The following is a 26,543-nucleotide window of genomic DNA, read 5'->3' as shown; positions in this document are numbered from 1 at the left end:
CTTTATGTAAACAACTGTGAACCATGGATGACTGTTTCTCTATGTAAACAACTGTGATCCATGGATGACTGTTTCTCTATTTAAACAACTGTGAACCATGGATGACTGTTTCTCTATGTAAACAACTGTGAACCATGGATGGCTGTTTCTCTATTTAAACAACTGTGAACCATGGATGACTGTTTCTCTATGTAAACAACTGTGAACCATGGATGACTGTTTCTCTATTTAAACAACTGTGAACCATGGATGACTGTTTCTCTATTTAAACAACTGTGGACCATGGATGACTGTTTCTCTATGTAAACAACTGTGAACCATGGATGACTGTTTCTCTATTTAAACAACTGTGAACCATGGATGACTGTTTCTCTATGTAAACAACTGTGAACCATGGATGACTGTTTCTCTATGTAAACAACTGTGGACCATGGATGACTGTTTCTCTATGTAATCAACTGTGAACCATGGATGACTTTCTCTATTTAAACAACTGTGAACCATGGATGACTGTTTCTCTATTTAAACAACTGTGGACCATGGATGACTGCTTCTCTATGTAATCAACTGTGAACCATGGATGACTTTCTCTATTTAAACAACTGTGATCCATGGATGACTGTTTCTCTATTTAAACAACTGTGGACCATGGATGACTGTTTCTCTATGTAAACAACTGTGGACCATGGATGACTGTTTCTCTATGTAATCAACTGTGAACCATGGATGACTGTTTCTCTATTTAAACAACTGTGAACCATGGATGACTGTTTCTCTATTTAAACAACTGTGATCCATGGATGACTGTTTCTCTATGTAAACAACTGTGAACCATGGATGACTGTTTCTCTATTTAAACAACTGTGAACCATGGATGACTGTTTCTCTATTTAAACAACTGTGAACCATGGATGACTGTTTCTCTATTTAAACAACTGTGATCCATGGATGACTGTTTCTTTATGTAAACAACTGTGAACCATGGATGACTGTTTCTCTATTTAAACAACTGTGAACCATGGATGACTGTTTCTCTATTTAAACAACTGTGGACCATGGATGACTGTTTCTCTATTTAAACAACTGTGATCCATGGATGACTGTTTCTCTATTTAAACAACTGTGATCCATGGATGACTGTTTCTTTATGTAAACAACTGTGAACCATGGATGACTGTTTCTCTATTTAAACAACTGTGGACCATGGATGACTGTTTCTCTATTTAAACAACTGTGATCCATGGATGACTGTTTCTCTATTTAAACAACTGTGGACCATGGATGACTGTTTCTCTATTTAAACAACTGTGGACCATGGATGACTGTTTCTTTATTTAAACAACTGTGAACCATGGATGACTGTTTCTCTATTTAAACAACTGTGAACCATGGATGACTGTTTCTCTATTTAAACAACTGTGAACCATGGATGACTGTTTCTCTATTTAAACAACTGTGAACCATGGATGACTGTTTCTCTATTTAAACAACTGTGGACCATGGATGACTGTTTCTCTATTTAAACAACTGTGATCCATGGATGACTGTTTCTCTATTTAAACAACTGTGATCCATGGATGACTGTTTCTCTATTTAAACAACTGTGATCCATGGATGACTGTTTCTTTATGTAAACAACTGTGAACCATGGATGACTGTTTCTCTATTTAAACAACTGTGGACCATGGATGACTGTTTCTCTATTTAAACAACTGTGATCCATGGATGACTGTTTCTCTATTTAAACAACTGTGGACCATGGATGACTGTTTCTCTATTTAAACAACTGTGATCCATGGATGACTGTTTCTCTATGTAAACAACTGTGAACCATGGATGACTGTTTCTCTATGTAAACAACTGTGAACCATGGATGACTGTTTCTCTTGGCTCATAGACTACTTTAAGGACGAGGAACCACCTGCCTATAAAGGTAAAATAGTAAACTAGTGAAATATCATTTGAAATCGTTTGCCCATCCTAAAATGTACTGACATGTAAACATTTTCTGGGGAGTCATAAAATCATGAAGTACTACCAAGATTGAACTACTGGACCTCCCAGCCAGAATCCCCTTTCTATAGTTGTTTTCCTTCTACTTCATGTGTTCGTCCAAACACTTCTGTCATACTGCAGAGGGAGTTCTGCACCGAGTCAACAGGAGAGATATATGCCTTCTATCTTTCGCTGTGCTTGGAATGCAAGCTAGGTAGCAATCCAAAGTAAATGTTACTAATTTAGGTAAAATAGTATGTGCTTTTAGTCCTGCGTGTCACCTCTCTATCGTCACTCAGATATAATACATTTTTGTGTGGCATCTTTAGTTGCCTGCTCCTCTCGTCCAGTGGTGTGACCTGCCTGTCAGTCCCTCCCTCCCAGGAAGCATTTCATCAACTTTCTGCAATCGCTAATCAAACCTGCTGTGTCAGAATGTCGTTTCTGGAGGAAGCTATCATGTTCTATTTAGGTCAGTATGCATGTCATACATTTGTTTGAGACTTTCTGAGTGCAAACAACTTAGTGGACCTTTAAATGCGTTTTACTAACTGAGAGCCTTACCTCCTTATTTTGCTGAGAGTGAGCCGGATATGGGGGAACTTCTCCTTGAACGTCTCGTTCATGTCCTTCTTAAGGTCCGAGGGCTTGACGTACTCGATGACGGTGGTCTGAAAGGGAGACGACAGCAGTGGTGTCAGAAACACAGAGAGGCGTCAGTCTCACTGTGGAAGGTAACCCATCTTCATAGACCGTTTTGGGTTCCATTGTCTCACTCAGAGGGTGGTTAAGTGTCAGGACAGAAGGGTTTGTGTCAGGCAACACTGCCAGGCTCTGGCTCCAGGAAAGAACACTATACAAGAGTACTGTATGCTTATAACGACGCTGGCGTTGCTTTTTGCTTGTTTTCGCCGCTTCTCCACCCGAAATCTAGATATACTTGCAGTAGCTATACAGAGTAGATTGTCCTACAAAGACACTTAGATTTAGATTTAGTAATCAAAAAATTAATTAGACCCCTATACTTTCTTTTATTTATTTTTTTGTTTCTTTTTATTTTACTACTCGATCTTTTCAGTTTGTAAAGCGTCTTTGAGTGTCTAGAAAAGCGTTATATAAGTCTAATGTATTATTATTATTATTATTATTATAGTTCCTTACATTTCATATGTTTATAGTTCCTTACATTTCATATGTTTATAGTTCCTTACATTTCATATGTTTATAGTTCCTTACATTTCAATCGCTGATGAGGTTTATTTACTTCGATGGATCTGAGCAATGTAACTTCTGACAGACGTACAGCAAAGGTGTAGTCGCAACTGTGTAATTGATCATATTGTAACAACAATGATCTGTGTCAGGACATTCTCTAACATTTCTCTGATTCATGTTTGCATAAATACCACAACTGGTCAAATATATTTTTGGACCTCTGGCATCTAGCCACCATTCCACTTTAAAACAGGCCAATAGATGTGTTACTGTACTTCATCTGGACTACCGGAGTCAACTTGTGAGGGGGGAGAATTTCTAACTGAATGCAGGGTTCCCACACCTTCTGAAACATCAAAAGCACTTTTCAAGGACTTTCAAGACTCAATTCCCTCAAATTCAAGGACCCAACACGGCATAATTTGAGACAGATCTAGATGATAATTTATATAATAGAAACTATCCGCTCACAGACAACAATTAAAAAGAGAGGCTTTTGAATGTAGAGGCTTGAACACTAGATGCTCTCTTGCCTTCTCTACCACAGCACAGCAAAATAATATATTGTGAAGTTACTGTGTTAAGTTAGGCAATGTGACTTATCTACTATAATTTAAAACTAACATTTATTTTAAAACATTTTGAGAGAGAGAGGGGAATTCAAGCACTTTCAATGACCCATGTCTATTTTCTAAAACTTTTAAGGCCTTGATTTTTTTTCCAGAAATTCACAAACCTTCAAGGATTTCGAGGACCCGTGGGAACCCTGTAAATGGAACCTCATTCACAGGTATTCCCCTTGATTCTTATGTACATGTTACACGATTAGTATCTCATGCTAGTTGGTTGCCTGTAGCAACACTTTTTTTTTATTGTCTTTGTTTCAAAGAACGTTTGATTTGTCTTGAACGGCTAAGTACCGTACAACTTGAAAGATCAGTTCATGAGTGAGCGAAATGTTCAGAATTGACAGGTCACATTCCTCAAGTGAACACAATCGATTTGGTTTTGAAAGGGTTGGGTTTCACAACGTGAGGAAGAGACCAAAAAAAGTCATCTGAATCATTTGAACAATTTCAAGTGTGTACTCGGACGACAAAAACCTGTTGTTCTTTAGAACACGATAAAACCAAACAAACGCTCCTTTCCCCAACACAAAGAAGGGAAGTACACAACACAACACAGGAGCAGAGACAGAAACACAACACAACACAGGAGCAGAGACAAAAACACAACACAACACAGGAGCAAAGACAGAAACACAACACTAACTGTTATGATGAAGTGACTGTTTAGAGAAGCTGCTGTGCAGACAGTGGTTGTGTTCACACAGTCTCCAGTGGGAGTGGGACTCCAGCCAGGACAAGGGCCAGTGACCTTTCCCATTGTAATGGCCAGATGGAATCTTTTGGCATGCTGTGAGTACAGTTGATGTGTTGAGGGGGTATAACAAAAAAAAAACAGGGGGTGGCTACAACTGTTTTTTTTTCAGATTTTAGACGATTTTTTAATTTCACTTGACACTAACCCTAACCAGAAAACAAATAACATCACATGACTGCATTTAATCTTGGAACCCAGAGATTTACTTAAGCCAGGCGACTTTTTACAACTTTTTACTTTTATTTATAGACGATTGCAACCGATGAGTCTCATACTGAAAGACAAACTGTCCACACCACGTTGTCTCTACACTGCACAGGCAGACCCAATCTTAGTGTCATGCCAAATACTGTCCGGGTGCCAAAATGTGTCCGGGTGATGTAACCAGGTCTTTCAAATGCCATGGTGCGTTCGTTGCTATGCTGATGCTAGCATTCCGGCATGCTAATTTCACAAGTAACTCGCTACGCTAATGTTATCAAGTTGGCTAGTTTAGCAAAAGAAAACACATCACACCAGTCAAAGTAGTGATAAATATAATTCCATGACTGGATACTACTTTGTTTCCAATCATAGCTAGTTAGGTAGCTTACCCTAAATCCTCTAACAGTGGCCTCTATTCCATTAAAGGCCGGCCTCTTATAATGACCAGGGGGCGTGGTCAACACCAACAAATACACACCGGCCTCCAATACAGGCCGGGTCCAAAAATTAAAAACCAGACGGTTAATACGGTGTAAACTCCTGGTGCCTGTTATATAATGTAACTACGGTAGCTTATATTAACACTAGGCTCACTATTTTCTGGTTCCCGCTGCAAACAGACTTTTCAGGTTCCGAACCAATTTATTTCCGGACTGAACGCGCCAATTCACACTGTGGGAGTTCAAGCGTCAAAGTCCACTGCAGGCGATCCGCGTTTACTGCCGACATGTAACGTGAGAACATGGCTCGTGGTCAATTCATGTCTGCAATCGTGTAGTGTTTGCCAACCTTTAGTGAGCTTAGACTGCCATACACATCAACAGGAAATTCAAGACTAATAGCTCCGTCCATGACCAATTCCCACTGCACTCTTAAGGAGACGACACTGTAAACAACAACAGAATACAAATGTGCCTGGAAGGAGCACACTATGGACAAGTAGGGCTGACGTAGACAACGTGTCTCACCATGTAGGAGGGGAAGATGAGGACCCTCTTGTGCTTCCCACACGGCCACTGGGGGTCGTCCAGCAGGTTGGGGTCGTACTCCCGGAGGTCCCCCAGCTCATTCCCTGGAGGAACAGGACAGGACCGCACACATTAAGCCAGGAGGAAACATTGGGTAAACAGATATCTTTCTCACTCCTGCAAATATAACTCCGTCCTCTATCATGAATATGTACACAAACTATATTGTTGAATCAAATGAAACTGAGGACTTTCAGTATGGAGGCTCATGTATAGGAGAGAGAGACAGACTTCAATCTCATTCTGATATCCATTGCTTAGGGGCGACAATATCCAGATGAGAAGAATAAGGGTCCAGTTTGAATACACAGGGCTGACTACACTCGGCTGGCTTGGAGGTTTTACATTCACATGTTCCTTTCCTTTACAGCAACTATGGTGGATGCGTAACCAGCACAGCCCAGTACAGCTTAGCACGGCACGGTTTGGCTTTGTAGTGTGAACAAGGGTTAAAGTTCTCTCCAGAATAGACAGTCTGCAAAACAGAGCATGTCAATGTTGCTCCTACACTCTGCAGACTGAACCCTCCTGCCCACCTGTGTCATTTCTTTTTTGTCGTTGATTAGATTCAACCTTTTTGTCATTTCACAGAGTACAACGAAATAGATTTTGTCAGCCATAGTCGGCGCCCCTTGAGCAATTAGTTAGTTAAGTGCCTTGCTCAAAGGCAGAACAGCAGTGGTAGGCACCTTAGATATGATGCCAGCCAGCAACCCTCCAGTCACCAGCTCATATCACTCCCCTCCTGAGGCGGGGGGGATCGAACCAGCGACCTTCGGGTTGCTAGCCGGCCTCTTCTACTTCCTACTACTCTACAGACGGGTCCGGACGCTGCGGTGGCTGACCTGTGTCGATGCTGCTCTGGTTGCTGTTGGCCCGGCCCAGGCTGAGGCTGCGGTGGCTGGCGTTGCGGGACTGAGAGAAGGAGGAGGTGGAGTCGATGGTGTTCCTCCGCCCCGCGGCCAGGACGTTGGTGGGGTACAGGAGCTGGGTGTACGACACCGTCTGTGGACACGCAAGTGCAAGCGCACACGCACACATACGCACACACACACACACGCGCGTGCACACACATGCACACACACACACACACACACACATGCACACACACAGACACAGACAGACAAAGACACACAGACAGACAAAGACACACACACACACACACACACAACAAATAGGTAAGACGGAGGACACTGGATTTCCTTAGTCAAAGACTTTGTAAGTGATGACAGGAACCTCATATGCAGGGGTGCACATAACTGGTGCGCCAGTGCGCATGCGTCGCCAAAATGCATGCTGCGCGGCAGATCAGCCGCATGAAGGCGCTATTGCGCACCAACAGTTTTTTTTTTTTTTTTTTAAGTTGATTTCAGTGTTTACAGAACAGAGCAGTGCTTAAAGAGATGTCCGTTTATATCAGTGTGTTTAAAGAACAGACATTCAGTTAGTGCTTAAAGAGATGTCAGTTTATTTCAGTGTGTTTAAAGAACAGACATTCAGTTAGTGCTTAAAGAGATGTCAGTTGATTTCATTGTGTTTAAAGGAGTCGGACAGACTTTCATTCTTAAAGAGCAGTCATTTGATTTTGCATTTGTTTCTTTTGTTTTGCACACAATAATTTGGTCGTTCATCTTTATTTATGAATAAATGTCGTTTTGCTAATAATATATCCATGTATCCCTTTTTTATCCATCCTGTGGGACGGGTCGTGACTCGCGAGCTCGGGGAGCACCAAGCAGCATCCCTAGGTGCTCCTCTGAGCACTGGCCCCAAAAAGTTATGTGCACCCCTGCTCATATGTGACATGGTCTGGTGAAAGGGGTAGCAAGTCGGCAGACAATTTAATGTTCGGACTTCTCTTTTGAAAATGTCAGCGTTGTTGAAAATCAATGACACATCGCTAGTCAACTAACACAGCTTATTTTGTGAGCCTGCTAACAATGTTAAGTGGGGATTACTCACTGAATGCATTGCATTGCAATATTTTGGCTTGACTAGAGAGTGTGTGATTTTCTTTTTGTTTAACCTTTTTTTTTATTGGTTTTTCACATTAGTTAATAATGTGAGTTAACATCATTACCCCTCCCCTCCATCCCAACCCTCCACCCTTGTCCGTTTTAGTCCAAAATTAAATAATACTTATCCATTGATAAAGTCTAACTAAGGAGTACGGGAAAAAAAAAGAGCAAGAAGAGAAAAAGAAAAAGAAAAATAAATAAAATAACAAAAGATAGAGGCATCTGGCAATCAAGGAGGTAAATGCTGTGACGACATGGGCTTGGCTTTTAAGGGAACGAGTTTCAGGGGTAAAACCGAATAGAGCACATAATGGGATTGGGGGTGATGACTTTTAAAAATATCTTAGTGTAGGCACCAAAGATGTTGGCCCAAAAACTGTTAAGGTTGGGGTAGAACATGTGGATGTAGTTGGCTGGTTAACCTTTACAGCGAGGGTATGAAGAGTCTACATTAGGGAAAACTTTCACCAGTCTTGCCTTAGTCAGGTGTGCTCTCAAAACAATTTTGAGCTGTATCAAGCTGTGCCTGGCACAAGGGGAGGAGGTGTGTATCACGTCAAGCACTGCCTGCCATTAATCGTTTGTCATTTCCTCTCCAAGGTCTTTCTCCCAGAGTCTCCTAACATCCTACAGTGACTGCGGAATTATATCACATATGTTGTTATAAGTAGAAATTAGACCTTTGCTACTTGGGGATAGTGAGAGAATGTGATCTACTGCATTGTTTGTCGGGAGGTCTGGGAATGCAGCATTATTTTTCTGGACAAAGTGTTTGAAGAAGTGAGACTTCGGTAGATTGAATAATTCAGAGAGTTGTGCAAATGATCCAAACTTGCCATCAACATATGGTTAACTTAGGTTAGAAATGTAATACCCTTTGAGGACCAAACCCCGAATGTACAATCAGAGAGAGAGGGTGGAAAGTTATGATTATCCTTGATGGGTGATGAGTGTACTGAAGTTATTTTCAAATTAAAATGCCTTCTAAATTGTGACCAGATTCTGACTGAGTGATAGACCACTGGATTTGAATAGAGATGGCTTTGAAGGGGGTGTGATGGGGAACATATTATGGAGTTTAGATTAAGAGAGGTACAGGTATACTCCATTTGTAGCCAGGACTCACCCCTGTTGGACAGGTCTTCTTCAGTCCAATGCAACATTGCTTTAACAGGACATGCCCAGTAATAGTGAAGGAAGTTGGGTAGGGCCATGCCAGCTAGTTTGTTTTGGTCTTTGAAGGGCACTTCTTTTGATTCTGTGTGGTTTACCATTCCAGATAAACGATAATATGCTCCTATCCAATGAGTTGAAAAATGACTTTTTGATCAGGATGGGGATGTTTTGGAAGAGATAAAGGAATTTTCGTAAGACAATCATTTTAATGAGATTAATTCGGCCAGCAGTGCTCATCCATCTATCCATGTCTTTTTTACATTTTTCGAATAAATTGCTGACATTCTTGATGAAGAGGAATGAAAAAGTAGGTGTGATCCATCCCAAGATGGTTAAAGCCCTTGTTGGCAATTCTGAATGTAAAGTGCGATCCAGGGACTAGAGTGGCTAACTGATTAATAGGAAACATTTCACTTTTATCGTAGTTGATTTTACAAAGAGATTGGGCGATAGGAGTGGACTTGAGAGGGTCCTTGCCTCCTTTTGGTATGAGTGTTATTGCAGCTTGTTGTTAGGTTGGCGGCAAGCATCCTGATGACAAAGATTCATTCACAGTTCAAGTGCAACATTTTTAAATAAAACTCAGAGGTGTAACCGTCTGGACCAGGTGTTTTGTTACATTTTAAGGATTTAATGGCATTCAGAATCTCCGCACTGGAGATCTCACCTGCTAGTAAACACTGCAGGTCTCACCTGCTAGTAAACACTGGAGATCTCACCTGCTAGTAAACACTGCAGGTCTCACCTGCTAGTAAACACTGCAGGTCTCACCTGCTAGTAAACACTGCAGGTCTCACCTGCTAGTAAACACTGGAGATCTCACCTGCGAGTAAACACTGGAGATCTCACCTGCGAGTAAACACTGGAGATCTCACCTGCTAGTAAACACTGGAGATCTCACCTGCTAGTAAACACTGGAGATCTCACCTGCTAGTAAACAGTTTTGTTCGGTTGGGACGGAAGGAAAAGTGAGGTTGTCAAAGAAGTGGTTGGGCTGGGGGGAGTTATCGTCAAATTCAGAGCAGTATAAACTACTATAGTACTGTTTGAAGATATTGTTGATTTCCATGTGGTCTGTCTCTATTTCATCGGTTTCCTATTTTAGGAATAAGACGGGAGGATTGAGCTTGGCGAGCTTGCTGGTCTAGTAACTTGATGTCTCCCGAGTCATAGATTCTGAATCGAGCTTTGGTGAGTAAGTATGTGGCTTTGTCTGTGGAGAGTAGGTCATATTCCGTCTGCAGTTGTATTCTTTCTTTAAAAAGTGTTGGGGAGGGAGAGGATGAGTTTGTCCACTTGTCCGGGACAAGTACATTTTATGTTCGGACAAGTGGACTTACTCCTGTACTTGTCCGACGGACAAGTCAAAACAAAGAGAAAAATAAATAAATCAATATGTATTAATATCCGCAAAAAAATAATTCCTCCTTCAGTTGTCCGATCAGAAAAGTAATAAATGTATTAACGAGCTATGCCGCACCTCGTTCTCGCTGCGCCGCACCTCGTTCTCGCTGCGCCGCACCTCGTTCTCGCTGCGCCGCACCTCGTTCTCGCTGCCTATAGCTTGTATCAGAAATTCTAAGCATACAAGCAATGACATACACATACCCATCCCTCCCCCACAGCTAGCATCTTATCATGTTGGTCACCATCAGAATAAAGTTTGTCTGTAAGCTGAAGTTGTTAGGGTTAGGGTTAGTTTTTCCCATTGTTGATTGATTGTTTTTTGGTATGTATACAGAGGTTACTGGAAATAAAAAAGCTATATATATATATGTAGACTTGAAAGGATTTTAACAGAGCTCTCCCAGAATGTAACTTACTCCGTCATTAGACAAACCGGAGGTCTCGGCTCGTGTGGGTGATTTTCAACAACGTATTTCCATGTTTCAAAATAAAAGTCTGAACATTTTGGATTGGTTGACGACTTGTTCCCACTTTCACCAGACCGTGTCACATATAAGGTAGCAGACCTGAGCCAAATGCAAATGTTTGCATCGTTGGAGGTGTGCTTTATTGAGCAAGGAGTTTGCACTTTTGGGACTATTCCATTTGTTCAATTGCAACCGGGAAAACAAAAAAAATCAAGCTCAAGTCCAGTAGAAAGTATTTGACTTTGATCAGGTCTCAGACACCCCTTGTCGCTCACCTTTCCGTCGGCCCCCAGCTCCACACCCTCCAGCCCGATCACCATCTCCTTAGCGCTGACCCCCCCAGAGGGGTGTCGCTGGCGCCCACTCTCCAGCTTCACCTCCCTGCCAGGGTACAAGACCTTTAGACTCCCTCCAGAAAGATATATCCTTCCAACTCATCTGTTCTCTGCCTCTACACCAACCCTAACCCTCTCTCACACAGTCAAACATGCACGTTATTGTTATATGCACTCATCAACGTTTGCAGGAAAAGTGCTATACAAATAAAAGTAATGATCTGTGTCTCTTTGGGTGGGTATAAGAGCAATTCAGCAGTCAAATCCACCCTGAGGGGGAAACCCAGGAGTAGTGGTTCATACAGACGTACAGAGGCGTTCCTTAGTGGGGTTAATAGAATGCTAGCAGATGCAGCTCAGACATCACCAGTTCTTAGAATGTCAAAGGACTGTGGTAGATTTCCAAAGGGTCACATGCCTGTAACTGTGTCAGTAGACCAGATAGATACTTACTCCAAACGGCAATTTGGGGTTCCAGGTTTGCTGTAGAACCAAACAACTCCTCAAAGTGTTTTGACTAACGATTATCGAGATAAACAGGAAACTCTGAAATGAGATCCCCATTCCACAGGCATCAGACAAGGAACATGAGATGACAGGGGAAAAAAAGCAACAAAGCTTTCCAGGAGAAAAAAGCTTTTCCTTTAGCAAGCTAGAAAGGCTTCCAGTCTGTCAAAGGATGACAATGAAGAGGAGATCAGAGAACTGAGTAGTAGAAAATGAAGCAGAAAAAATATATTGTCATGTCACTGAACAAGCGTGGCAAATGTGGCAGAGAACACCCTGTAACTTCAAACTTTTCCCAGTTTTAGTAAGCACTTGTTTGAGCGAAAGCAATTGAATTTAAATGTGTCTGAATTCAAAGTGCTTTGACTAACAATTGTCTAGATTTGCAAGAAGCTCAGATGACTGAAACGTTGGAATAGGAAATATAAACTATCTACTTTCAACATTTAAGGACACAAGACTAGAAATGAGACTACTAATAGAAAAAAGCTCTGTGGAATTGGACCAGGGTAGGTTACTTAAGAGACGCCAACAGCAGTTGCAATGCCCCAGAGCCCTGAGCTAATTAACTAAATAATCTAATTGCTAGGTTACTATGGATACTGCAGTGAATCAATAAATGTATTTGGGGCAGGAAAGAACTAGGGAAAGAAAAAAGAATGAAACAACGAAAAGCACTCCAGCGTATTCTAGGTCCATCTCTCACACATTACTTCAGATAGGATTATCTTTGATGGCCCAACATACTGTGCTGAAATAGAGATGGCATCAGAATGTTAGCTGGGGTCGTTTTTGACACAGTGGATAATGTGCATTTTGCAGCAACAACACTCGCCACAGCCAAGCACTTGTCAGTGGGCGGTCAGGAGCAGAGCTACTGATATCACTTATTAACCCTTAACCCCCACGTTGTATGTCTGGCTTTGGAGACTATGGCACCAAAATTCATCTATTATACTCTTTAGTAAGCCCTAGTATTGTGCCGTCTCTCTGTCCATTGTATTCTTTTGTTGTTTATCGGTTGTTTTTCTCTTTCACTTCCTCCAAAACAAGCCATTGCATGTGCCAGGAGGGGCTTCAGAACCACGGTCATGGACTCCCATAACCGCCTTGTGTTGCTTGTAATAAGAAAGAAAACAACAGATACCGATAAGCCAGAGTCTGTTTTCTTATGAGCGCCAAGAAATGTAATCTTGATGTAATCAACAAAACTGTCAACAAACTGTGATATGTATACCCCAAAACAGACATGATTAACGCTACTGCATGGGGTAATTTGGCTTCATTCAAAAATGTTGCGCAATGCATGACAGTTACAGAAAGCCCATGCAAAGTTAGAGTGCCAAGTGCCAAGATAAAGCATGCTACTCAATCAACCACCTCAGGGAAGCTGTCGCGATATGATAAGAGCAAAGCCAGAGAAAGTAAATGCAAATGAGCAAAACTGTCTTGTAGAATATAATGAAACGCAATCCCTCCTCAGAAGATCGATTAATTCAGCCAACAATACACCTACAGTAGGTCTAAGCTGAAAACATGACACAGATGGATACAAGCCTTTAATGGACTCAATTAATTATGTTTCATTTAGTAGACCGCTCGTCCATCTCTTTTTCGATCTTGAAAAAAAAGAAGAAAAAAAAAGAAAAAGAAAAAAAAATGCATCCACCAAAACCAACCCTTTACTTCCCAATGTCAAACCAGTTCTTGTAGGAAAGGATATCCACAAAGGCAAAGGTACGAGGGAACGGAGGGAAGGAGGGAACGAAGGGTGGAAAAAAGTGGAAGTTGTCATGCTGTGGTATACATACCCTGCTGGGCTACAGTCTCGATAGGGCAGGACAGAAAACACACTATAGAACGATCTTCTGCCACTGATAAGGACTATCCTATGAAAAACAAAATGATAAATAAGCTAATTAACAATTATCTGTCCAAAAAAGATCTACAGGTTAAGGTAAAGAAACGTAAACAATTAAGAGTTAGAGAACAAAATTGAAAATAGTGTGTTTTATGTGTAGTGTAGGAGTGTATGATGTCTTCAAGTGTAGTATGTAGTCAGTGGTTTGGGGCAAAAATGATGCATTTTTGTAAAGAGATCTTTAAAAAAAACAAAAAAAAACAGCCACACTTCGAAACTAGATTGGCAGCTGCACAAGGGGGTAAGAAATCCTTTCAATTATGAAATATAGTTATAGTTACAGCATCTAACGTGGGCTGTCACTAGTTAACTACTGCATCTAACGTGGGCTGTCACTAGTTAACTACTGCATCTAACGTGGGCTGTCACTAGTTAACTACAGCATCTAACGTGGGCTGTCACTAGTTAACTACTGCATCTAACGTGGGCTGTCACTAGTTAACTACTGCATCTAACGTGGGCTGTCACTAGTTAACTACTGCATATAACTTTGTCAGTTTTCAGATCACTCTGACTGCACACCAAAACAGCTCAATAGCATCTGGATCGATGTTGACTCTACCACTGCCTGTGTTAGTTAAGTCATTGAGTAATTGCTAAATAGTGCCGAAATTCTGCACCGATTTTACACCATCTGGGTTCTGACATACCATCAGAGGCAGAGCTGGACAGATTGATATCAAAGTCACAGACAAATAGTGACTTTTTCTTCCTTGTATGGCACACCGACCAGCTAGACAAGACATACAAATTCAGCACTCTTCTAAAACTAGACTAAGATATTATGAAGAGCTACTGTACTTGACTCAGCAGATACAGTGTGATGCAGAGAGAACATCTCATGATGTTCTACCATCACAATCACCTTTACTCTTTCTTCCCCTAATCCCTAAAAAGCTTTCCAGTCCAGCTAATCAGATACAGTGGGGTGCGAAAATGTGGGCACCCCTAGTCAAAATGCCTTTTACAATTAATATCTAAGTGAAAAGACGCAAACCTAACCTCTAAATGGTACTAAGTTAAACATGACACATTTCAGCGCATTTTAAAGCAAGATTATTTAATTTTTTTACTGTTTCAAAATAATAAACCAAGGAAAAAGGCCTTCTGCAAAAGTTTGGGAACCCTGTCAGCTAGTACTGTGTAACTCCTCCTCGAGCATAACAGCTTGCAAATGCTTCCTGTAGGCAGCTAAGAGTCTTTCAAGGGAATGTTTCCATATTCTTCCTGGCAGAACACCTCTAGCTCAGAAATATTCTTTGGCCTTCTTGCATGCACGGCATGTTTGAGATCTCTCCACAGATTTTCAATAATATTAAAGTCTGGGGACTGTGATGGCCATTCCAAACCTTCATCCGTCTTTCCTGGAGGTACTTCATGGTTGATTTTGAGGTATGCTTCGGGTCATTGTCTTGCTGGAATACCCAACCTCTCAATTTCTGGACTGACCTTCGAACATTAGCCTCTAGAACAGGGGTGCCCAATCTTTCTTGAACCAAGATCTACTTTTCAAGTAGCCAGTCTGCCAAGATCTACCAGTCTAGTTTCAACAACGCAACGTACTACACATACTCACCTACTACAAACACACATCATAGTGAGGATTAAAAAAAAAAAAAATCAAGGCCATGTGATCTACCCACATTACCTTTGCGATTGACGGGTCGATCAACGTATTGGGCACCCCTGCTCTAGAATGTCTTGAGATTTGGTGGAATCCATACATAAGATGTTCTTATTCCTGTTGTAAAGCACTTTGAGCTGCATTTCTTGTATGAAAGGTGCTATATAAATAAAGCTTTACTTACTTACTTACTTCCCGCACATGCTTAACAGTTAACTGCTCTTCTCTACAAATGCTTCTCCCTTTTTTCTCCAAACATAGCTTCTTTGGTTGTGGCCAAAAAGTTCAATTTTGGTTTTCTCAGTCCAAAGCACATTGTTCCAATAGGCTTCAGGTTTCTCAAGGTTTTCTTTTGCATACTTCAGACACTTAGTTTTGTGTTGAGGTTGTAGGAAAGGCTTTTTTCTGGCAACTCTGCCATGTAGGTTTTTGTTGTTTAAGGTACGCTGTATTGTTGTCCTGTGAACAACTACACCGGTGTCTGCTACTCTTTTTTGCAGCTCTTTTGCAGTGATCTAGAGCCATTCTATCTGAAAAATGTCTTGGTCTTCCAGATCTTGCCTTGACTTCAATTGTTCCCTTTATGGAACAGTGGAAATGGGTAGTTTGAAATGTTGCGAGAGTTTTTTGTAGCCTTCTCCTTGATGGTGGAAGTGAACTATCTTGATTCTGACATCCTTGGACAACTGTTTAGAGGAATCCAGACACAACAGCCACCGCAGTCGGATACTTTAGAAGGCATGGAGTTACTTCAGAATATATAGTTCAATCCTGGAATTATATTCACCTGACTCATTGAAGCCCTAACAAGTAAATCACCTTGGTCTGGGCCTTAGTAATCATCTTCTCAAAAGGTAACAAAGAATAATCCAAAAGGGTTCCCAAACTTTTGCACAGGGCACTTTTCCTTTTTTATAATAAAAAAAATAAAAAAATAAACCTTGCTTTAAGATTTGCAGAAAGGTGTCATGTTTAACTTAGTAGCATTAGTGTTCAGGTTTGCTTTCAATCAGTTGGAGATGAATTGTAACAGACATTTAAACCAGGGGTGCCCAAATGTGTGCACCCCACTGTACCTGTCAAGACCAATATTTAATCAACAACTCCATCAAAGGAAAAGGTCTCAAATAGAGCGCAATCATCCAGCCTATTGAATGGTCTTTTAGACCCCCGAGAATCCCTTTAGACTGCAGTATTCTCAATGTCGTAAAAGACAACAATGCTCATGACTATAAGTGAGAAACTGTTGCAGTCTACAAAAGATCCTACACTTCGTTAGGCCTTTTATCAAACAAATCATCTCAACATCAGTGTGCCCACATTAAGCAGTGTTCAAGGATTTGAGTGAAACTGCATCATTGTTTATAAAAGTGAGAAAGTGTGATGTGTTCTAAGAGACTTAGTTGTGATCATGTGGTTCTAGATTTACAACTTAAACAAAATACAAGTTACTTATTTCAGTGAGAATGAACCGGATTCCCAATAAAAAATGCACTCCTCAAATATTGATTAATTAATGTCAATAACATTTTACACTAAAGCAACAAAAGAAAGCATCTCTTTTCCAAGATAGATTTTGAATTTTGTAAGAGATAGTTCAACTGCAGTGCATTCATTGAGGGAATCCTGCCATTCTCACGTGAAGGTTTGTATTGATTGTCTTGAACTAGGGATAGGGTTGTTGCCCTTCATACCTTCCGTTGCGCATATCATGTTGCCTCATGTTCTTAATGAAGTGAACCTTCTTGAAGCTCTTTGGTCGGGGTGAACCTGATAGGGTTCGGCATCTAAACACAACACATTCAAGACAGATCGATCAACTATATGATTGTCACATTAAACAAATGTGCCAGACAGATACAATACAGCCCAACCCCCATTCCCACGAGACAGGAAACTGCACTAGGAAAAAAACAATTAACAAAGGGCAAATCTGATCGGACCCCAAATGCCATTATCAAACAAATGACTCAGCGAGTCAAAGGTGATAGAACTGGAGTATGAGCAAACTAAATAACTGCCTGGAGGTGATGTGCCGGGCTGTGCAGGGACAGCTGTTGTCATACAGTACCTGCGTAGAGGAGCGTTCTCCTCAATGTCCTCCAAAGTCTCCAGGGAGGACCGCTGGGAGATCAGCCTCCGTCTGGAGGGAAGGACAGAGGGAACAGCCGTTAGGATACCATCACCACAAAGGAGCCGTTAGGATACCATCACCACAAAGGAGCCGTTAGGATACCATCACCACAAAGAGGCCGTTATAAGCATAATAATAATATTATAATAATAATAACAATAATAATAATAACAATAATAATGATAATAACAATAACAATAATAGTAATAATAATAACAATAATAGTAATAATAATAATAACAATAATACATAAGACTTATATAGCGCTTTTCTAGACACTCAAAGACGCTTTACAAACTGAAAAGATCGAGTAGTAGAATAAAAAGAAACAAAAAAATAAAAGATAGTATAGGGGTCAAATACATTTTGGGATTATTAAATCTAAATCTAAGTGTCTTTGTAGGACAATCTACTGTACACTGCAATTACACCTAGATTTCAGTAGTATAGCATCAACCAACCACCTGTTGTTGTTCTGCTGGAGCTCTAAAGTAGGTAGGCTACCTTAAGATTTGGCATGGCAAGACAATGGCAAAGGCTTAAATCAAAGTCTTCTTAGCATAACATAACAGTACTGTAAGATGTGATGATGCAATACAAATGCATAACAGTCTTAACCAGATCTTATCCACCTCATTTTTCTGGTTTTCTGCTCGAAATGACATGCCCACAGTGAATATAGAATATCTCCACAATCACAAGGGCCTTCATAATGATATTGTTATCAAATGAAAGCTAACACCTGTGGGGTGGCTGTAGAAGTGTCAGAATATATGTTACTGTGTCAGAGCAAATAGAGCTAGAACATTATAAAACATCTCAAATTCAGTCTCCGCCTAAAAAAACAACAGCTTTTACAGTGAATATCACCTTGGAAACCTGATAACGAAGCCCAAATCATCTAGGAATCAGTACTCCAGGGTCTTATTAGTATAGTCGATGCTAGTAATGTGAGCAAATGCAACTTTGTACCTGTTTTAGTACAGGTATGTTTAGGCGGACACCTATATGTTTAGGCCATTTGGAGATATTTTGGCACCATCTTTGACCTTTGACCTTTCTCATGTATCAGATTTCTTTTTTCTTTTTTTGGGGGGGGGGGGGATTTTTTGGGTTGGCCGACCAATGGTATGGAAATTCGGCGTTGAAACCGGACATGACACATTCTCCAGTTGGAGAAAACTGGATGTGACTTAGGCCGTGTTTACCGTCTCGGGAAAAAATGGTGGCATCGTATAGCATGCAAAGTTGTGAAAAAAATGTGATATCGATGAAGAGAATTGATCGAGGTAAACTCTTTATATCACTTCGGATCCACATGGGGGTCCGTTGGCTCCTATGAGGTTGGGTTTTCACAAAGAGGCCATATTTTACATGTGACATATTTGACCCACCTATTCCTAAATGCATTCCTTTTCAAAGTTGATTGTGGTATACTTGACAGAACTCATTATTTGTTTCTCTCAGAACAGTGATCACAAATGTGTTTTCCTTCCAGAATTCCCCTCCTGTGTTAGAATAGGTGATGGGACAACTTTCCACACGGACATCTCTAACAAGGTTTATTATGTCTAGCAAATCATTTAGGTTTTTAAATAGCATATAGAGATCATCCAGGACATTTCTCTTCATATTTCTAGTGAATGAGTAAACTCCATCTCATGGTCCTGTCCAGCGCCTCTGAGGGTTGAACCATAGTTAACCCTGTCATGGCTGTGTGCCCTCACTTCAGGCTCAGTGGTTTATTCACAAAGCCAAGCTTGAATCTAGTCCTCACTGACGTCAACACTGAGCAGGTTGAATCTAGTCCTCACAGGTTGAATCTAGTCCTCACAGGTTGAATCTAGTCCTCACAGGATGAATCTAGTCCTCACAGGTTGAATCTAGTCCTCACAGGTTGAATCTAGTTCTCACTGACATCAACACTGAGCAGGTTGAATCTAGTCCTCACTGACATCAACACTAAGCAGGTTGAATCTAGTCCTCACTGGCGTCAACACTAAGCAGGTTGAATCTAGTCCTCACTGGCGTCAACACTAAGCAGGTTGAATCTAGTCCTCACTGGCGTCAACACTAAGCAGGTTGAATCTAGTCCTCACTGACGTCAACACTGAGCAGGTTGCTGTATTCAACGATCACTTATGTGTTCTGACCAGCCTTTATGAGAGATCATGGAGAATGTTCCAGAATCAGGGACTGATTGGAAAGAAAACAATGCATTGGGATAAGGCATTGGCCCTGAGTACTTCACATAACACAGATGGGCCTTTCTTCTTTTCTGTGGCATGACTAACCGGGGAAAATCTGTTATTATAATCAGCTGCCAGTGAAAGAAAACAGGACCACATATGAGATGTATTCAAGATCACAAGAAATGTGCTACTACTGTCCACATGAGGTCTTCAACATAAGAGCGTAAAAACCATGCATGTGCCATCTTGCTCTACTAAATGTGTAGTACAGCATAGTAATACTTGTATGATGTATACTTTGACAATGCTTTGATGGCTGCACATCCCTGGTTAATGTGATCACTCTATAACCTTTGCACTAGTGGTGTTTCCATGACTACCTTTGCTCATACTGTATATTAATGTATATTGACACATATGTCTCCTGAGAGGCTATATCTTCTTGTATACTTCTGCATTAGATACTGTACATAAACTACCCCACTGTATACAGCCCATAACTGTACATAGCCCATAACTGTATACCTCTAACTAAACTGATGTTTACTATACTACCTTTGCACATACTGTAGTAGCCTATATTGCATAGTCACCTATCACTATCTCTTGTTCTATTTATATCATGCTCTTACATCACTATTTGCACTTTTGGTTGGACACTAAACTGCATTTCGTTGTATAGCCTAGTACTTGTACTCTGCGATGACAATAAAGTTGAATCCAATCTAATAAACACAACCTGATGACACCAGACTTGACACTTCAGTGGCCAATTCAGCAACAGCTGACCAGAGTGTCCCGGGCTCCTGGGGCCAGTTCATCAACAAAAGAACAGATTAACACAAGATAACTGTCCTAAAATACATCCCAAGTGTAAACCAATAGAGGTTCATTAAACATTGTATAGCCCATCATAAAAAGGTGAATTGAGATGTTTTACAAGGTTTGAAAAAGGCAAAAAGCAGAACATTTGAAATGTGCAACCATGGAACATCAAGCTCTGTTGTATAACAGGAATGGGAAGTAACAGGTGAGATGAACCGGAGCCAGACTCCAACACCACTGGAGGAGTGGCGGTCTCATAACACCTCTGTTTGAAGGTCATACTGACTGATGGTGGATCCAGTGATTCATGGCCAGGCCTATGACATCTTCCAGTGAATATCCTGAGTGATGTGTGGGGATGCTACAGAAGGAGCTATCATACAGTTACAAACATAATAGTGACCATGACCTCATTTCAGGTACTCTTTTATCAGGAAATTACTTTTTTTGTCAACTCCATCACAGATAGCCCTAGTGCGCAATGTCTCAGAGTAGAGATCAGTTGTGCTTGAGGCAATTCTTCATTTTGATAGGCCTAATGCTTGGGTAAAATGAAATTCTTTATTTCACTTCTATGAATTGTTAGATTAGTACAAATCTAACGACCCTCTGAAAACGCCTGCCGGCATCAAGATCAGTTTCCCATCATGTTCACCCGGACCAGAGGACTTTGATCAAGCTACCTTAATAAATGACAGTGGGACGTGTTCCATACCAGTATAGCACTGGAAACAATAACACTGACCAGACCGCTCAATTACTTCAGACATAACCACTGACGCAAGAAGCTATTGATGTTCAACTCGGTCCGTCAACTTCAATCCAAAGGTAGCGGTTTGACATTAACAAGGACTAGTCGGGAAGCTTCAAAGAGACCACAAGCAACATCATCTTATCACCTTCGACAGTGAGAAGAAAAAAACAATGAGCATCTGTGAGACTGTGTTTTAAGCACGGTTCACAATGTATCATCCAAAGGAAAGTCAATGACACAATCAGAATATTGACCCTGACAGTTACCTATGGGACATTCCAGAACAATCCATATGAAAACTTGGCCAATATGCTTCCTTCCATTTTAAGGAGTTGTACTGCACCACACAGAACTGATATTAAATTGTTTCACACAAACACACACACACACACACACACACACACACACACACACACACACACACACACACACACACACACCCATTGGCAGCCTGCCATGGACATTGTCTTCCGTTCCACTGGTGAGTATCTACGGTCCTAGGCTTCAACTCACAATTATAGGCCAGGCCAACAAAAATGTGATTATTTTGGGTAGAATCCAATCAGCCTATTCTCAGTCCCTTCAGTCCTTCTCCTCCAACACATTTACGACAGTGGCAGAATAACAGAGAATAACAGAGAATAACAGTGAAGAACAGTGAAGAACAGTGAAGAACAGTGAAGAACAGTGAATAACAGTGAATAACAGTGAATAACAGTGAATTCCTTCTTTGTAGACATTGGGAGAGGACAACAGAAATGGTTTTGGAAGACGCTTTGAATGTGGTAAGCTGCCCTGGAGACTTGGCATAAAAAACATACTATATACACACACTACACCACACCCTATTCACTACACACCACACCCCATTCACTACACACCCCACCCCATTCCCTACACACCACACCACACCCCCTACACACCCCACCCCATTCCCTATCCCTACACACCCCACCCCATTCCCTACACACCACACCCCATCCCATTCACTACACACCCCATCCCATTCCCTACACACCCCATCCCATTCCCTACACACCACACCCCATCCCATTCCCTACACACCACACCCCATCCCATTCACTACACACCCCATCCCATTCCCTACACACCCCACCCCATTCCCTACACACCACACCCCATCCCATTCACTACACACCCCATCCCATTCCCTACACACCCCATCCCATTCCCTACACACCACACCCCATCCCATTCCCTACACACCACACCACACCCCATCCCCTACACACATTTCCCTACATCCCACACCAGTCCCATGGAGTAGCAACATGAGTAGTTTAGTTTGAGCCACATGAGCAACTGGCATTGTGGAACTTGAACTTACACCATCCTACTTTGGAACATGCTTCCTTTATCCATCTATCTTATAGATGTATAGTTTTGATTACGTTTTTTCACCATAATGTCCAGCTGCTCTCACAGAGCTTGCTGACAGTTCATCATTTAAGAGGTGCTTAAGGCTTGATGTCATTATGTCAACCATGACTTCAGCACAACAATCAACCACAACAACATGCGTTTGGACATGACCCGTTTGCACAAAACTGCAAGTGACCATTGTAATTGTCAGGGGCGGCTGTGGCTCAGGTGGTAGAGCCGGCGTCTAATGATCGCAAGGTCGGCAGTTCGAACCTCGGCTGGCCATGTGTCGGTGTCCTTGAGCAAGGCACTGAACCCCTAACTGCTCCAGAGTCGCCATCTATGGCCGACCCCTTGCCTAGAGAATAAAAGACAGAATTGATTGAGTGGCAATAAAACAATGAATTAATGAATGGGCCAATAACGTTTGGCACAGCTCCCTGTGGCTGTCTGTCTATATAGGAAGGCTGGTCAAACCCTAACCCCAAGGTCGAGACCAGGAGAAGACTTGGAAACATGTTTTGTAGCCTTCATTTTAGACCAGTTGCAACAGAGCAACACCTTGGGGTTGAAATTCCTTTTGCAGTAAGGTGGTAGCCTAAATCTGATCATGTCTTATCACCCTTGATGTTCCCGAATCATGAATGACTGAGGAGGATGAGTGGATACTGGATAGGATATAAACCCATCAACTGCATACATTAGAACCAGTGCGCAAGAGAATAGTTCCAAGCAGCTCTGGCCTCAGAGTCTATATTGGCTGTTGATCTGAGGGGTTTGGGCTTCCTAGCTGGGAACAGTACTGAAGGCCAAGAGAGTGAGAGAGTGTGTGTGTCTGGTGCCCCTGGGAGAGGAAGTGGAGGAGGACATAAAATGGAGAGAGGAGAGCCGGGCAGCTTCTCAGAAACAGCCTGGGCATCCTGCCTTTCGCAGCCAGGGACCTCTGGACACTTTTCCACCAGCTGCCCCTTGGAACACAGACCAGGCACTGTGTGGACGCCTGCGGAACATGGCCGGGGTCCATCAACAGGTCACTGTGTGGAAGACCGTCCATGGAACAAGACAGACCCATCAATAGGTCTATGTTCTCAGCATCGTAGAGTTCAGTTTACATGTGGACTGGGTTGGCCCAGTGGTCTACAGTGCAGACAGGTCATATTATGCCCATGTCGGCATGGGTTCGAATCCGGCCCATGCCCTGCTGACATGCCCTCTGCTCCTTACTTTCCTGTCTATCTTCACTGTCTCTATCCAATAAAATGAAAAATATGACTAGGACTGCCCCACTCAGAAAAAATATATTAAAAAAGTCAGTTGGTAAAGTTCACTTGGGGACCTTATCCAATCACGGTACTGAACCTTTCGGCAGGTCTACATAGCTTACTGCTTGTCACATACATTCACATGTTTGGCATTTAGCAGACGGCTTATTTCAAAGCGACTTACAATCGATACATTTGACTAAACAAGTGAATCATCAATCCACCAGTCCGCTTCTCGGATCATGAGATGGAAACTTTAGTGGTCACAACACCTTGAAATTCTCAATGTTACATTTTACAAAATACCTTGGGGGTTAACTTGTTCTGCACATCTTAACAAACCATCTCAATTGTCATCTCACCACATACGGCACTCACCATGCAAACACCATTGTTGTTGACGCAACCTTTTCCCAACCAAGCAGGGCAATTAGCACATGAAGGCTTCTCGAAAGCAGTCTGTCTAGCATGTCACTTCAAGGAGGTCCGCGGGTAAACAAAACATCCTCATGAGGTCTTCATGAATCAGGCTTCCTGTCCTGTGAAGTCTGGCGTTGACACAGCACCAGAGAGCCCGCCTGGCAGGAGACCGGCCACTGACGGAGAGAGAAGTGGACCTGACAGCAGCTCCTGACACTGACAGCAGCTGATGTCACAGACAGCTCTCCTGCTAGGGCCTCACATTTCTCCCCATGCTACCAATCCAGAGTAAACAAAGGCTTGGAATAGGAGGCCTCCATGACCGTGTAGAGTTACCAGATGTTTATGTCTGCATACGGCGACAAGCAGACAGGTACAGGGCAGGTTTGGGAAGACATCCAGAGGAAAGAAAATACTGTATGGACTGTAGTTGTATTGTAAGCTCTGGGTTTGGTATCTCATATCACCAGTTAACCCTCGCTGAATTACCTAACTGATTTGAGATTGCCAGGTGAAACTCATGTGGTCATGTTACTGTAGGTGACAAGCAGATGACCAATCATTGGGGAGAGGGGGACAGGGGGTGTTTAGCTGAGTGAACTAGGCTACAGCTTCACTGTCCTACCAGTATGGCTAAGCATTGCTTAAAAGTCTATACTATATATACGAAACCTGACACCATCAATGAACCACATGAATGAATCACTGCTGAGGAAGAGCACAAATCTGGGGGGGGGGGGGGGGGGGAACGGTTTCCCTTTTCTCTTTCTATCACCTTGTCCTTGTATGAATCTTACTTTTGCCATGACTGACTGGGTGCCCTTTGAGCAGCCATGTTTGCCCAAATGTGACGAACCCCCCATTCTAGAGGTTGATAAGCATGATAAGCGTTTGTCTGTTGCTCTGTAGATCCCGTTGGCTGACTCGACTTAACAAATAATGGAATCAGCAGCAATGGATTACATTACTGTCAATATGAATTTAATTGCAATGATGTCATCTGTTTGTGAGGGTGTGTGTGCCACCACTGCGTTATGGAATCTGCTGTCCTGTATGTAGAATGTGTTCTCCGTGTACTCAATGATATGAATGAATGAATGAATGGATGGTCTTTATTGTCATTAATATAGTACAGGTACCATACAACGAGATTTGGGAGGGGGGGGCTCCCCTGGTGCTAGGAAAAAAAAGAATACTAAAAACAAGAAGGGAAAAGAGCTGGTTTACATAAATAAAGGCTATGTACACTATCCACTATACTATACTATACAAATAAAACACTGTGCTGTACTCTATGCTATGCTATAAATAAATATCCTAACATTTCCTATCTCTGAGTCTGAACCTTATGTACCCGAGGGTTGTCATATTGCACATAGTGTTATTGCACATTCATACTCTGCAAAGTTGCAAACGCCTCCACACATAAGAAGGTAAACATGGATGCAGACAGTTACCTTGATCTCTGCAGCTCCAGTGCAGAGTTGGCGATCTGTCCCCCTTCCAGACCGCAGTAGTTCTGGGGGGCTGGCCTGGAGGGTACGACCCCCTGGGTGTAGGTCTGGAGCCGTCCTCTCGTGGCAGCGGGCACTGCGGAGAAAGGCGAGTTGAACACGGCAGGGCTGAGCGCTGGGCTGACCCCCTCTGGAGCCTCTGGACAGGCTGCGGCCCCAGGGGGACCCCCCATCCCCGGCCCGGCACTACCCCGGGGGGCAGCCAGCAGAGCCTGGGGGGCCATGGAGACACACTCTGGAGACACCAGGCTCTGTCTAGTCCTGGCTGCTTCCATTGCATTCTCCTCCTCTTCGATCTGATCGTCGGCGTCATCCTGCACCGGTCGTCCGTCCAGAGAGATGTTATTGAGGAAGGAGAGTGCCGCCTGTCTCCTCCGGGGGTCTATGCGTTGTTTCCGCGGGTGCTCGATGCTGCTGTGCTGCAGTAGCGTGGAGGTGGTGGAGGTGGCGGCCGCCATGGTCCCCTCGGAGCGGTGGGTCGAGTCCGGCGACCGGTGGTTTTACCTATATGACATTAGAGTGTTAACGCGTGCTTATATATGTGGGAAATGTCCAAGGCTTGTCTTTTAAGTGCATGCGTTAAACTGGGTGAAAACAGGGTGGTCACGTGTGTGCAGTATTGTGGCACAAGGAAAAAAAATGTGGACCAATAGGCTTCCAGGGATGCAAAATGTGGACCAATAGGCTTCCAGGGATGCAAAAGGTGGACCAATAGGCTTCCAGGGATGCATGTGAAAAGGAATTTTTATTTTTATTTCCCTTTCCTCTGTGCCTCCTCC

At 42.4% G+C, this 26,543-nt stretch overlaps 1 protein-coding gene across 2 annotated transcripts in view; it reads right to left on the bottom strand.

The window, feature by feature from the left end:
* cables1 (Cdk5 and Abl enzyme substrate 1) overlaps positions 1-26,269 on the bottom strand; it is a 32,548-nt gene extending 6,279 nt beyond the window's left edge. The window contains exons 1-8 of one of the 2 annotated variants that reach the window (XM_080546301.1): positions 25,708-26,269; positions 17,352-17,423; positions 16,975-17,067; positions 13,547-13,624; positions 11,169-11,274; positions 6,671-6,830; positions 5,766-5,869; positions 2,560-2,666 (exon numbers count right to left, since the gene is read on the bottom strand). In XM_080546301.1, the coding sequence (XP_080402427.1) occupies positions 2,560-2,666; positions 5,766-5,869; positions 6,671-6,830; positions 11,169-11,274; positions 13,547-13,624; positions 16,975-17,067; positions 17,352-17,423; positions 25,708-26,222 (1,235 nt within the window). In that variant the 5' untranslated portion in view covers positions 26,223-26,269. The remainder of the gene's footprint in view (positions 1-2,559; positions 2,667-5,765; positions 5,870-6,670; positions 6,831-11,168; positions 11,275-13,546; positions 13,625-16,974; positions 17,068-17,351; positions 17,424-25,707) is intronic. The other variant, XM_080546302.1, reaches the window with a different exon arrangement.
* Between the last annotated feature and the right edge of the window lie 274 nt (positions 26,270-26,543).

This window comes from Nansenia antarctica (genome assembly GCF_963989245.1).
Source record: "Nansenia antarctica genome assembly, chromosome: 16".
In the NCBI taxonomy this organism is placed as follows: domain Eukaryota; kingdom Metazoa; phylum Chordata; class Actinopteri; order Argentiniformes; family Microstomatidae; genus Nansenia; species Nansenia antarctica.
The sequence above is the reverse complement of the archived record's forward strand: the minus strand, read 5'-3'. Positions and strand labels throughout refer to the sequence as shown.